Source organism: Pangasianodon hypophthalmus, chromosome 12 (genome assembly GCF_027358585.1).
Source record: "Pangasianodon hypophthalmus isolate fPanHyp1 chromosome 12, fPanHyp1.pri, whole genome shotgun sequence".
NCBI classification, from domain to species: Eukaryota; Metazoa; Chordata; class Actinopteri; order Siluriformes; family Pangasiidae; genus Pangasianodon; species Pangasianodon hypophthalmus.
In genome coordinates this window covers 1,329,521-1,343,584 of record NC_069721.1, presented here as the reverse complement: position 1 = coordinate 1,343,584, position 14,064 = coordinate 1,329,521, and the positions used below count along the sequence as shown (strand labels likewise).

The following is a 14,064-nucleotide window of genomic DNA, read 5'->3' as shown; positions in this document are numbered from 1 at the left end:
CTACTCTTCCACATGTCAATGCCGGGTCTGAGACTTCGTTCGTCTTCGCCTTTTCACTCTGGTGAGAAGTAATGTGTCTTAATTTTAACAATTTTATCGGTATGTACACTTATTAATTTTTTGTTGAGTTTACTCACTTGCTTAAGCAGGGTTGGATTCTGTTGGCATATCCGGCACTTCATGCTCATTGGTGTGGCGTTATTCTCTCCGTCTTTATGGAGCTTCGGTACGGTTTCTCTTCACCCAAAGTGTTCCCCTTTTCCACAAATCACAGTGAATTCAGCGTTTTCTGCCGAGCATACACCGTATTGCACTTCCCTGATATGGCAGCTCAAGTTTGGTTTGTTTTGATAGCTGTGGAGAAGTGTGTGAAATATTCTGAGCAAGTGAATGTGGCGCTGAAAAACGCTTGTTAGCTGATGAAAAAAAAAAGTATGACTTTGAAAAATAATATGTTTGTGCTTTATAGCTTTTATTTGTTACACTATTCCCAATATTGAGTCCACTTTTTCAAAAACTCACGTCCAAAATGCACTAAAACTATCAAAACACTTCATACACACTAGCAAAGGTTCTCTCTGGACAGGAACATGTCATCATTCACAACACAATGACCTGAAAAACACCAACATCAGGTTACAAGAATGATCATTTTATCCTCCATTACGATGTACCATTACAAAACAGTGTTATTACCTCTTTATTATACAGAATGCACTACAGTATCTGTTACAGGAATCAATCAGAAGTACAGTATTATATTTTTGCAGGAATTCCAAAAAAATTTAAACCATTTCGTAACAAAATATGTACACTCACTGTACATACGGTACATAGACACATATACACATGCGAGATATCACATATTACAATGTGCTAAAGATATAAGAGTACATCATTCAGTCACACATGAACACAAACAATCTGTCTTTCCGTTTACTTACTTTTGCAAGTAATTATGTCGATGTAAAATTTTATTCATGTGTAATTGTGCCAGGTCAATTCAGTCATCACTTCTCAGTGCAATGCTTCTCTTTTGTGATTTAGGTCCATGTTGCTACATTCATTCATCTGCAGTAAGAGCTGTATCCTGGACAGAGTCATGAAGAATATCATGCAAATATCCTGTTTTTAGGAGGTGGAGGAAACTGGAGAACCCAGAAGAAACCTACAAAGACAGTAACCCAAGCTCAGGATGGAACACTGGAAATGTAACCCTGTGGAAAATGAGCTGTAGTTACAGAGTTTTGTTGCAGGTTGAGTTTGTGTGAGAAAAAATTCATGATTTTTGAAAGCTGTGGTTTTATTCAGTGCTTTTTGTTGTCAAAGCAATGAAAAGTGATCCACAGATCACAATGAACTAACTGTAAAAAAAATATAGATAGATAGATAGATAGATAGATATGTATATATATATAGATGCCATAAGTGCACGCTAGTGTATCAGTCTGTTTCCTAAACAAATAAAGATTATATTTGATCGACATTCAGCTGCTACCGTGAACAGACGTTTTTGGCCTAGACACCATATTCTTCTAAACTGTTTGACAGTTCCAAAGTGATTTTAACAGCCCGGGGGTCTTGGAGCCTAAGACTGACAGGTCGGTCCGTTTTTGTGTGGACTTTAGAAAAGTGAACACAGTATCTAAATTTGAAGCATACTCAACGCCTTGCTTTTAATCAACACTGGACTTAACCAAAGGGTATTGGCAGATTCCCTTGACTCCAAAATCTTGAGAAAAAGCTTTTCCACTCCGTTTGGGTTACACCAATTTGTCACCCTTCCATTTGGTTTGTTTGGAGCCCCAGGGATGTTTCAACTCATGGACAGAATACTCTGGCTGCACAATGCATACGTCGCTGCTTATTTAGATGAAATAGGCATTTATAATAATGATTGACAGTGGCATTTGCAACATATGAGGGCTGTCCTGAGATCCTTGAGATGGACACACAGCAAATTTGAAGAAGTGTGCAATTGGGCGGGTGGAAGTACGGTATCTGGGCTTCCACTTGGGCCATGGGCAGGTGCATCCAGAAATTGATAAGACAGCAACGATTGCAGCAGTTCCTGGGGCTGGCTGGCTATTATCGGAGGTTTGTACCTAATTTTTTTGGATGTCACAAGCCTGCTGACTGGCCTCACTAAAAAGTGAGTGCCAGATCTGGGCCAGTGTATGGAGCCATGTGAGCGTGCTTTCTGCCGGGTAAAAGCGGTTTTGTGTGGGGAGCCCACTGTTGCATTCTCCTGACTTTTCTTTCCCTTTTGTTCTGCAGACTGATGCATTAGACAGAGGGCTGGGGGCCATTTTTCCCAGATGGTGGTGGGAAAGGAGCGCCCTGTGCTGTACATCAGCCGGAAGCTGTTGGTAAGGGAGACCAAGTACAGCACGATCAAAAAGGAGTGTCTGGCCGTCATGTGGGCGGTCCTCACCCTCCGATACTACCTACTGGTGTGCACTTTTAGCCTCTGTTCTGATCATGCCCCGCTCCAATGGCTCCACCGCATGAAGGATGCCAATGTGCGGATCACTCATTGGCATCTGGCACTGCAGCCATTCAAATTCAAGGTGGTCCACAGGCAGGTGCAGATGGTGGTGGTGGATTACCTCGCCAGGTTGGGAGTTGGTGGGGCGGTGGGGAGTCAGCTATAGGCTGGATGGCTCCTTGTCCTGAGTCGTAAGGCGGAGGTATGTGGCAGCGGGGGCATGGTCAAGTGTCAGCTGCGGACGGAGAGGAGGCGGGTCGAACCGGAAGGTAATGGGTGATGATTCTCATCTGTGTCTTCTTACTGCCAGTTTACTTGTTTGTGTCTCTCTGTGCTTTCATTGACTCCCGTAACTGGCAAGAGAGAGATAGCTGGCGCAGCTTGTGAGACACGCACGAATGCACACAAACCCAAACGTCATGGAGAGTAAACTTGAACTTGATGGAGTGAAAGCTGTGAGTCTGGGGCGGACCGATTTTCTGTTGAGTTGTTTTGTTTTTGTTGAGATTTTTGAAAGTGCGCTGAAAATTGAAAAGTGCGGACTGAATAAACGCGACCCTCAGGTTGAGCCAAAATTCCGCCTGCCTCCCGAGTCTTCCTCCACACCCTCACACACCGGGTTCTACAGTCAAACAGCATAGTACTCTCCAACAACAGATCCACACAGGAGGGAAGTCATATCAATGCTCACAATGTGGGAAGAGTTTCTGTGAGAGAGGTCCACACTCATCCACACAGGAGAAAAGCCCTATCCTTGCTGTGTGAGAAGGGTTTTACTCAAAAGAGTGATCCCCAACAACATCAGCATATTCACACAGGAGAGAAGCTGTATCGCTGCCTCCAGTGTTCAAAGAGCTTTTGTGAGAGAGGTACTCTGCAACGATACTAGTCTGCACAGGAGAGAGGCTGTATCCTTGCCCACAGTGTGGGAAGAGTTTTAGAGAGAGCTGTGCTCTTCAACGACACCAGCGCATTCACACAGGGGTGAAGATGTATCAGTGTGCTCACTGCAGGAAGTGTTTAACTCAACTGAGTTATCTCCAAGAACACCAGCGTCTTCACACTGGGGAGAAGCCTTATCAGTGCACAGTGTGTGGGAAAAGTTTTACCAGGAAAGGGACTCTCACTAAACATCAACTCATCCACACAGGAGAGAAGCCGTATCCTTGCTCCCAGTGTGAAAAGAGTTTTATTCACCAGAGCACTCTGCATCTGCACCAGATCATCCACACAGGAGAGAAGCCCTATCACTGCTCCCAGTGTGGCAAGAGGTTCAATCGAAACAGTAATCTCCAAGCACACAAGCTCATTCACACACAAGAGAATCTGTATCACTGCTCTGAATGTGGGAAGAGTTTTACTCACCAAATTACTCTCCAAAAACATCAGCGCATTCACACAGAAGACAAGCCATATCACTGTTCAGAATGTGGGAAGAGTTTTAGCAAAAGAGGAACTCTTCAACAACACCAGCGCATTCACACTGAACAGAAGCTTTACTGATGTTCTGAGTGTGGGGGAAGTTTCACTCAGCAGGGTGCTCACTGGTGCATTCACACAGGTGAGCAACCGTATCACTGCTCACAGTAGGCTGGAGCTCGGCTGTGGAGGCCACCCTGTAGGCCTCTGGAGGGAGCTCTGCAGGGGAGGTCTTAGGGGCCATTTACATGATGACGTTTTCAGCCAAAAACAGGAAACTTTTTATGCGTTTTGCCTGTTCATTTACACGACAACGGCGTTTTGGGGACTGAAAAACGCATATTTTTGAGAACGGGTTTCAAAGTGCAAGTTTTTGAAAACGCCGCCGTTATTGTCTCCATGTAACCCAATACGGGAATCTTTGAAAACGGTGACGTCATGCACGTGCGTAGTATGTGTTAGGTATATAGACATGCGCAGTACGTGACTATAGTAAAGGCAAGCGCGAACAAACATACACAACAATGGCGGAGTACATGGTAGTGTTGCTGCTGCTCAAGAGTTTGCTAACGCTTCTTCAGCAAAGTGTGGATTTACTTCACCAATTTTACAGCGCCAACTACTGGCCTGGCGTACGCAATACAGCGTTTTTGGCCGTTATCGCAGATATGTGTAAACATGAATCGTTTTGAAAACGTTGTTGTATATACGTGAAACTTTTTGAAAACGCAAGAGAAAAACTTTTCCGTTTTTGACTACATCGTTGTTGTGTAAACGTAGTGTTAGGTTGGAGCTCTGCTGGAGACTTTGCTTCCTCTTCGTCTCCAACCTTCTTCTCCTCAAAGTATATGGTGAACAGGCTGGCCCTCCCCAAAATTTTTCTAAATTATAACAAAATTAAAGTGCTATAAATTCTTCCATGCTTCCTAGGCCCATGGTTCCTGTGGCAACCAAAAGCTCTGTCCACTGGAAGGCTCGGCCGGTGAACTGGGACAACAAGAACCTCAGCCACTGGTTCTCCTTGAACTTGGGGTTTGACAGGCTAGCAGTGCCATCGAAGGGGTCTGGGGGATACATGAAAGTCCACTGGGGAAAATACACTGAGTCAAGCGCCAGCATGGTAATCCCGACATAACACCCCTCGCGCTTTCCCGCTGCATCCATGTTGCTAAACCATGCCCCCCACTTGCCACTATAGAAGTTATATTAATGTGCACTTTCTAATGTTATATCATTCCCAGGGAGTCACAGCTCATACAATGGACATTTCCTAAACATGTAGTGTGAGAATAACTCAGTCTCCTCTTTTGTTTTATTGATTTATTTTACAAATTAATATTACAAATATCTCTCTAAACATAGATGTGCTACTATTTTGAAATGTTACTAGGAGTCGCATTCAAACAAGCTACATTAAAATTAAGAGTGTGCATGCTATTTATTCTTTTTCGCTATCCTGACAAGCTGCGTTAGTGATTTCAACAATAAAAACTGCTAAATTTCTACATCCACCTACGCATTTAGTAAAGAATAACATACTTTACGCTGTTGTGGTTTAACGTTACCATGGTGACATTAACTCTGCTTCCTGTTGGGTGGTGTGGAGTATTTTTCTATAATACCACAGCAGAATTGAGATGTGCCCTTTCAAAAAAACTTCCTGACTCTTTGAAAAGTTGTGTCAAGAACTGAAGCCCACACTTCCTACTACAAATCAGCGCAAGGAATATTCTATTCTATTACACATATCTATATTACACACATCTATATCTATTACACGATACTGATATATGTTTCAAAAAAAAGGTTTAAGTGTTACAGTAGTCCTAAATCATAAATCTGGAATAACAAACTTTAGGGTGGTTAAGGCTTGGGATCGCAGAATATTTATAATGTTGGTTTGGGGCCATTTGCTCCAAAATTTTAGGCACCCCGGTAATAAATTGTTGCGTGGACTTTTTTTTTTTTTTTTTTTTTTACAGTGTTTTACAGTGTTAGATCAAAATCACCTGTTCTTTAGTAAAAAAAAAAAAAAAAAAGAAATTCATTGATAAATCACTGTTGTTTAAGAGGAATACTTTTTAAATAGTAAACAGTAAATACTATTTAAAAATAATGTAAATATAATTATAAATATTAAGTCATTTTTATGTAATATAATAATAAAGATATTACTAAAGAATGAAATAATTACTGTGTGTGTGTGTGTGTGTTAGGAATCGGAAACAGTGCATTGTGTGGTAAGTAACAATAAAAAAAAAATCACAAGGTGACAAATCTTTCCCAATCAGCCAAATTTATTATAATCCAAATTATTCCTCATTAGCCAAACAGTAGCAGTCAATCTGGAAAAGTTCAGGATGATGTTCAAGGTGCTGGATGTCGTCCAAGTAGTGTAGAACCACATTTTTTTCAATAAAATCACTGAATCTTTCATTTAATAACATGGATCTGTTTACATTTTTATCCCACCAATTAATAATCACAGGCTTAAGCTTATCAAAAATCGGCATCATTTCACTAGCGCTTTCCCCGATTTTCACACTCATTTCTGACGCGAGTTGTTCTGCTGTTTGTATTCCTTCCTGCTTCCACTCTTCATAAATCAGTGCTAAGTCTAGAGATTGAGGAAACATTCTATTGCCATAAACTACCTTACGTTTATTTTTGGGAATATTCATCATAAACTTTTTAAATTCATGTTTAAATTCTGAAATATTAAATTGAACAGAAAACTTTAATTGATTCAAATCAGATGCTTCAATGATTTTCTTACTATTAACATCCAATTCTTTACTGTTATTAAAAATGTTACTCATGTTTGTGCAAAATACATAAAATTTAGTGAAGCCGATGTACATTTTAATCCCATAGTTCTGACCTAAGGTGAATGATAAAGAGATTAAATTATACATACAAGGAATATGATTTTTTCTCCCTATACATGGACTATTCACTGTGTAAATCCAAATTTCAGAAAAATTATCAATTTCCTTTGTTTGTATCATGTTTTTAATTTCTTTACAAATAAAATCCTCACTGTGGTATTTGACTGGGTAAAATGGACCGATTTCTTTAAAACAGGAATTATCTATCCTTTTCATAAACGCGAATGCATATTGTCTATTTTTTTCTGTCACTAAGTCTTTGACTTTAGATTTTTTAAACATTGTTAAAAACTCAGGGACATAAACTACTTTTTCATTGGAGAGCTGCATATTTTCAGTGTTACTTAATGCAATTTTTTTTTTAATTATAATATTCAGAATAAATTGTAAAATTGAACTCTCATTGATCATAATGGGTTCTATATTTTTTTGACTGCTACATATATCAGGAAGGAATTTCCATTTCACAGCGTCTTCCAGCTGGTCAGGTGATGGTATATTCCTAAAGCAAACAAACAAAAAAGCCCAAATGAGATTATTCTTTATAATTATGTAGCCAAACATGCAACACAAAACTGTAAAACAGCAAAATAAATCTCTTTGCAAACACACACACACACACACACACACACACACTTCAAATGATATAAGGAAAATAAATGAAAGTTGTTACATTTCTTGACCACATTCGGGGCGTGGTCCTGAAGATACTTATCAAGTTTCGTGATGATATGTAGCTGCATTGCTGAGATACACCCTCACATCCTGTTTTTTTTTTTTTTTTTTTTTTTTTTTTGCATAGCCTTAGGTCATGGTCCTGAAGATGCCTACCAAGTTTTGTGTCAGTGTGCAAAGTCGTTGCTGAGATACAACCTCACTTCCTGTTTGGTGGCTTTGCCATCAGATTCGTTGGCCCATTACTGGCAAACCCTTTGGACTATTCAAAAATTTTTTGATAATTTTTTGAGGCTTACTCTGAAAATGATGTATGACAAATTTGGTGATAATTGGAGAAAATTTGTAGGAGGAGTAGCGAAAAAAAACAGTCTTTGACAAAATACAAGATGGCGGAAAATCTAATTATTGACAATGGAAATTGACATCATAGGGTGCGTTGAACTCATCTCGACCCAGGGAATCCCAGCGTGCCTGGCTTTTAAATTTTGGACACACCATTTAAAAGTTATGTCCATAAATTTACTTCCACATTAGGCCCCAATTTGACCTGATAATGGCGCTAGAGCGTTGGCAACCCTTGGCCCAAACTTGGACCGAATGCTCCTTAGACCCTCTACAATCAGTGTGCCAAATTTCACAACTTTCACAGACAGTTCTATAGGCTGCCATAGACACCCTGGCCAGAAGAAGAAGAAGAAGAAGCAGAAGAAGAAGAAGAAAACATAGAATAACAATAGGGTACCTATGCACCTGTAGTGCTTGGCCCCCAAATAATAATAATAATAATAATAATAATAATAATAATAATAATAATAATCTGCTTTTTTATTTACTTTATGTACTTTGGAATTTTTCATCATTATACTCACTTTATCCCGCTGTGTGTATGGTCTGTGCTGACATTTCTCTGTTTCCTGCAGATCAATCACAAAAAAGATCATCATCATCATCACACACACATTCTTAATTTAGACCCATTTACTTTGAGATACTAAGATAAAAATGCACAAAATAAATAATTCATAGATACATTATATATAGTATATATACATGAATTACGTTCAGTGAACAGTGTATTACTATATATTCACTACGTTTCATTATTCGTGTGATTTAATGATGGGAACTTTAATAAGGGGCATGCATGTGAGAGGACAGGAAACCACTTTGCATGGTCAGTAGTGCATGCCGGGAAGTTTGTGGGTGTGTTCAGCAGTGACCTTGCTATAGGGGATGAGTATAAGTGAATGAATTTGGTGGATGGATGTTTTAATGTACAGATATAATTCATCTAATTAAGGCACAGCGCACAGCTGTAGGTCAGATTCTGTGTGTGTGTGTGTGTGTGTGTGTGTGTGTGTGTGTGTGTGGGAGGTGTTGGGTTGGGGGAGCTTACACTGATGTTGGACCATCCTCCGGAGGTAAGGAAGAGGAACTATGTCGTTTTAAGGAAGCCTGATTCAAAAAGAGAAACAGAACAAAACATTTCTTTTACGACTTAACTGAAAAATACTGGCTCTCTCTTTTTCTGCCCCTCTCTCTCTCTCTCTCTCTCTCTCTCTCTCTCTCATTTTCTCTCCATCTCTCTCTCTTTCTGCCCCTCCACTTCTCTCTCTCTCTCTTTCTGCCCCTCCCTTTCTCTCTCCCTCTCCGTCTCTCTCTCTCTTTCTGCCCCTCCACTTCTCTCTCTCTCACTCTCATTTTCTCTGCCTCTCTCTCTCTCTCTCTCTCTCCGTCTCTTTCTGCCCCCTCCACTTCTCCCTCCCTCTCTCTCTCTCTCTCTGTCTCTTCCATTCTCTCAGTCTGTCTCTCTTTCTCCATCTATCTTAACTTTCAGTTTCAGTTCACTGCTGGTCACACAATAATACTAGTTATCCCATGAATTTACAATGCTGCTTCATTCCTAATAAACACACACACACACACATGCACAGGGTGTAACGAGTGAAAGCTCACCATGTGGCATGCTTCTGCTGGCCCGGATGGAGGACTGGTATCGGGGACCGGAGGCAGAGACGCAGATGTTTCTGGATCCGATTCCTGCAGGGAATTCTGCGCTACATGACGGCCTGTAACGCTGTCCTTCAGTCCTGCAGGTTCCTCTGGATCGGATGCGTGTCTGGGTTCACCCGGGTCCCAGCCCTCTCTTTTTTTTTCTCTTTTAAACTTTTCTTGAGATGTTTCTTCTTTGGGTGGTGTCATTTACTGAGTTTTAGGCAGTGAAATTTGACGTTTTATACTCTAACATGATGTCATCACAGGACATCTGGGTGGAGCCTTACTGGAAATGTATGTGGGTGTTGCACATGCATATGACTTCTCACACACAACACAATTCTGTGTTATTCTCTTATTTTTATCCGCATTTCATCATACAGTTGTGTAAAGTAGCAAAACTACCACCATCCATCTCTTAATCCCTGTATATTAATCTAATATTAATAGCCAGATTTCATGTGAAATTGTGTGTGTTGAGAAGAAATTTATTGGAAATGCAGTGTGAATGAAAGGAAGTGGCATTGAGTTTGTGGAGAAAAAAGTACCTTTAACACGAATATATTGTCTAAGAAAGAAAAAAAAATAAACACTTTTAATACAGCCTCTTAAGTCTGCTCGCTGACCTTCATCCTGGAGGAAAGTTCTGTTTAGACTTCAGACTTTATTGTCACATCACAGATTACATCATTCATCAGCTTAAAAAGTATAAAATATGAGTGAAATTACATTACTGCATTTCCCAAATCAGTTGAAAGGAGTAAAAGGGTGTATTTTATGTATATATATATATATATATATATATATATATATATATATATATATATATATATATATATACAGTCAGGTCACCACTTTATACACCACCACAATGGATTTGAAATAAAACAATCAAATGTTTTTTATACCTGCCCACAAATTTACTTTATTTCCCTGAAAATGGAGGTACTTTGCTTAAAATGGCTGTAATTCCTAAATGGTAAATGCCATATTTTTGTGGAACCTCTTAAAATAAAGCTGAAATACTTCCAATACTTCCAAATACTTCCGGACCTAACTGTGTATGTATGTATATATGTGTATGTATGTATATGTGTGTGAATATATATATGTAATTTGTGTAATGTACAACACTTAAAATATAATTGTTTAACCAAATTAAGCACTTTATTAAGTACACTGCATGTAGATAGCTAATGTCAGCAATATCAAATGCTGATAGTACAATTCTTTAGACATTGTGAGACGTATCTCTCTTTGGTTCCAGGCAGTACGAGACAAGAGGAAAGAGACGGAATGGCCACAACCCTGACATGATGATGTGTTATGGATGTGTCTAAGCTGAAATCTGTTGTTACACCTGGCACTAAGATACGACTTAAATGGAAGATGACACAACTGGGTAAACAAAAGCAAACATTTATTAACCCAAAAAACGTGAATAACAGAATCATAATGTCAGTAATCACTGATATCAATCAGGCACGAATGCAAATGTATGAACATGAAGTGTGTGAATGCACAAAGTCGAAAGCGAGGAGATGGCAAACTGCCTAAGCAGCAGCCGTGACTACTGGAAGCAAACACAGCACTAACTGGGTTATAACACACCCTTCCTTAAAAAAAAAAAAAAAAAAACACCCCATCAGCCACAAAAACAAATAAATAACCATGAAATCATCTAAATAAACTGCACACCCTTCCAAACCAGACACTATGTGATTCATCAACTTTTGGAAGATCATTGGTGCCTTATGCAAGCTGAAACTCATAACAGAGTAAGAATATAAGATGGAAGGAGTTATGAAAGTGGTTATTTCCTGGGCAGGAGATGTTAACATTCCTCGCTGTGCCCACTTGATCCACACAATCCTCCACCTTTCAGAAGACGAAAGTTATCAGGTTTTCTTTACTTTTCGGTAATCCGTACAGAACCTGTATGTATTATCCAGTTTCCTCAACAGTAAACATGGCGAGGCTTGAACAAGAAGGCTTTGCGATATCATTCTCCACCATATACTGAACCACAGACTCTAATTTCTGACGTTTGCTTTACTTTGACGTACGGGTTGAGCATCGCCCACATCCACATCATGCTTTATTAAATAAGTATGGGACGGAATATACAGAAAAAGAGATGGACAATCATCTATTAACGTAATAAGACACAGAAACAGCACTAACTGGGTCGTAACACTGTGTGATCACGAGACAACACTGTCACTGATATACCATTTTGTGTGTGTGTGTGTGTGTGTGTGTGTGTTTATTATGACTGTTGATGGTGCTGTTGCACTTGGTTCCACAAGAGAAAAAAAGAAAAGAAATCTGTCAGGGATGCCAAAAATGAAAGACAGAGACGCTTACCTGTGCTAGCTTATTTATAGCATTTATTTATGCCCCTGTTCCTAGGTCATACTCCGAGCTGTGAGTACTTTTATTATGTTTTAACAGTAATTTTGAAATGTTTCACGAATACGCATAGGCGACTTTCCAAACAGGCAGCACGAGAGAGCGAGAGAGAGAGAGAGAGAGAGAGAGAGAGAGAGAGAAAGACGCCACCTGAAATGAAGAGATCATTTGTTCTAAATAGATACAGATAGGAATAGGATTATTGTAGCATCATTATTAATTTTTTTGTCAAGTAATTTTTTTTTTTTAATTGGAGATTTAGGATTTCAATTTAAAGTGTCAAAGATCACAAACTCCTTTTCAAAACAATCTATTACAATAGATAAATAATAATAATAATAATAATAATAATAATAATAATAATAAAACACATGTAGACTCTGGATTACAAAAATCTTACATATAATAATCTTAAATCTACGTACAATCCATCCCAGGGATTACTTTTAAGGTAACAGATAAGCGGATGCCAAATCTTTAAAGAGTATCTAATTTGTTCAAGATGTAGGGTGGAAAAGGTCAATTCCTAGTAGTTTTTCAGCTGTAATTAAACCATATGCAAAACATTTGTTTTCTGCTGTGCTTAGTGTAAGGAATGTAAGGAATCTGACACCCCTAGTATAATGAAAGCGGAATCGGGCAAGATTTGAACCCCAGGTATTGCTGAAAGCATTTTAAAAACTTTATACCCATAACTCAAGGCTATGAGCCTGAGGAGTGAGGAGAAAGATCTGGAAAAATCTTGTGCAATTCTGTCTTTGAGTAGTGCAGTCTGTGAGTGATTTTAAACTGAATAAGTGTAGGTCTGGTGTTAATAAAATGTTCATGGAGTTCCTCAAGGCTGCTCGGCTAGATCTCTTTGGGAATATGCATTCCCAGTCATTTTAAATTACATTCACAGAAGGGGAGCTGATGGATAGATGCATGTCTGTTACTACCACTACCAAAGTCGATCTGTCAAGGACAGCAGGTTCTGCATTCTCAAAAGAAGAACTGTACAGTAGGTGCAGCAAATACCCCTTCGATGTAGAGATTCCCAACAGTGCTTATACCCAAGTTCTTCCATTGTAAAAACCCCCATTAAGTTGAGACGGTGGAAGCGATGTGTTCCAAAGCATTACTAATTTTTAAAAGGTTTTTATTTTCATCAGGGTGCAAGCAAATGGTCAGATATGACTCTCACAGGACACATTCATTAGCATGATATCATGGGAGCACTGAATACAGTGCAGAACTACGCTACCCATCAGCCCCAGCACATCACATGACCAAGTCACATGCTTCACTGATCACCTGTACCTGTTCCCTCTTTCACCTAATTAGTTCTGGAGTCTGTGTGTGTCATTGTCTAGCTTTAGTCATGTTGTATGTCACCTGTGTGCCACGTTGTGTTCGTGTTCTTGCCATCTTGTGTATCTAGTTCTTCTTGGTTTTGTTTCAAGTTCATAGTCTTTGTTTTTGTGTGTTTCGTGATAATAAACTCTGCAGTCTGCACTTGCATCTGCCTCCGCCACCAATTCCTGCATTTACATGGGTTCATTCATAGTAACTCATTAATTCATCAGTAACTCATTAATTCATAGTAGCTCATTAGTAACTCAGTAGTAACTCATTAGTAATTAATTAGTTACTCATTAGTAATTCATTAGTAACTCATTAGTAACTTATTAGTAATTCATTAGTTACTTATTACTGATTCATTAGTAACTCATTAGTACTCATTAGAAACTCATTAGAAACTCATTAGTACTTCATTAGTAACTTACTAGTAATTCATTAGTTACTTATTAGTGAGTCATTAGTATCTCATTAGTACTTCATTAGTAACTCATTAGAAATGCATTAGTACTTCATTAGTAACTCATTAAGTCATTAGTAACTCATTAGTAACTCATTAGTGATTAATTAGTAACTAATTAGTACTTCATTAGTAACTAATTAGTAATTCATTAGTACTTCATTAGTAACTCATTAGTAATTCATTAGTACTTCATTAGTAACTAATTAGTAATTCATTAGTAATTAATTCATAACTCATTAATAATTCATTAGTAACTCATTAGTAATTCATTAGTAATTCATTCATAACTCATTAATAATTCATTAGTAACTCATTTGTAACTCATTAGTAATTCATTAGTAACTCATTAGTAACTCATTAGTAATTCATTAGTAACTGCCTGG

General features: G+C 38.7%; 1 protein-coding gene and 1 pseudogene across 1 annotated transcript; one reads left to right on the top strand and one right to left on the bottom strand.

Annotated features, from left to right (window-relative positions):
• The first annotated feature begins 2,318 nt into the window (after positions 1-2,318).
• On the top strand, positions 2,319-5,116 carry LOC113535293 (zinc finger protein 501-like; annotated as a pseudogene).
• A 1,070-nt stretch (positions 5,117-6,186) lies between these two features.
• LOC117598477 (uncharacterized) lies at positions 6,187-9,695 on the bottom strand. Its single transcript, XM_053238575.1, has 4 exons — positions 9,430-9,695; positions 8,870-8,928; positions 8,343-8,387; positions 6,187-7,297 (listed from the first exon to the last, which is right to left on the bottom strand). The coding sequence occupies exons 1-4, from the start codon at positions 9,673-9,675 to the stop codon at positions 6,220-6,222; spliced, it is 1,428 nt and encodes a 475-aa protein (XP_053094550.1). The 5' UTR covers positions 9,676-9,695; the 3' UTR covers positions 6,187-6,219.
• Positions 9,696-14,064: the final 4,369 nt, after the last annotated feature.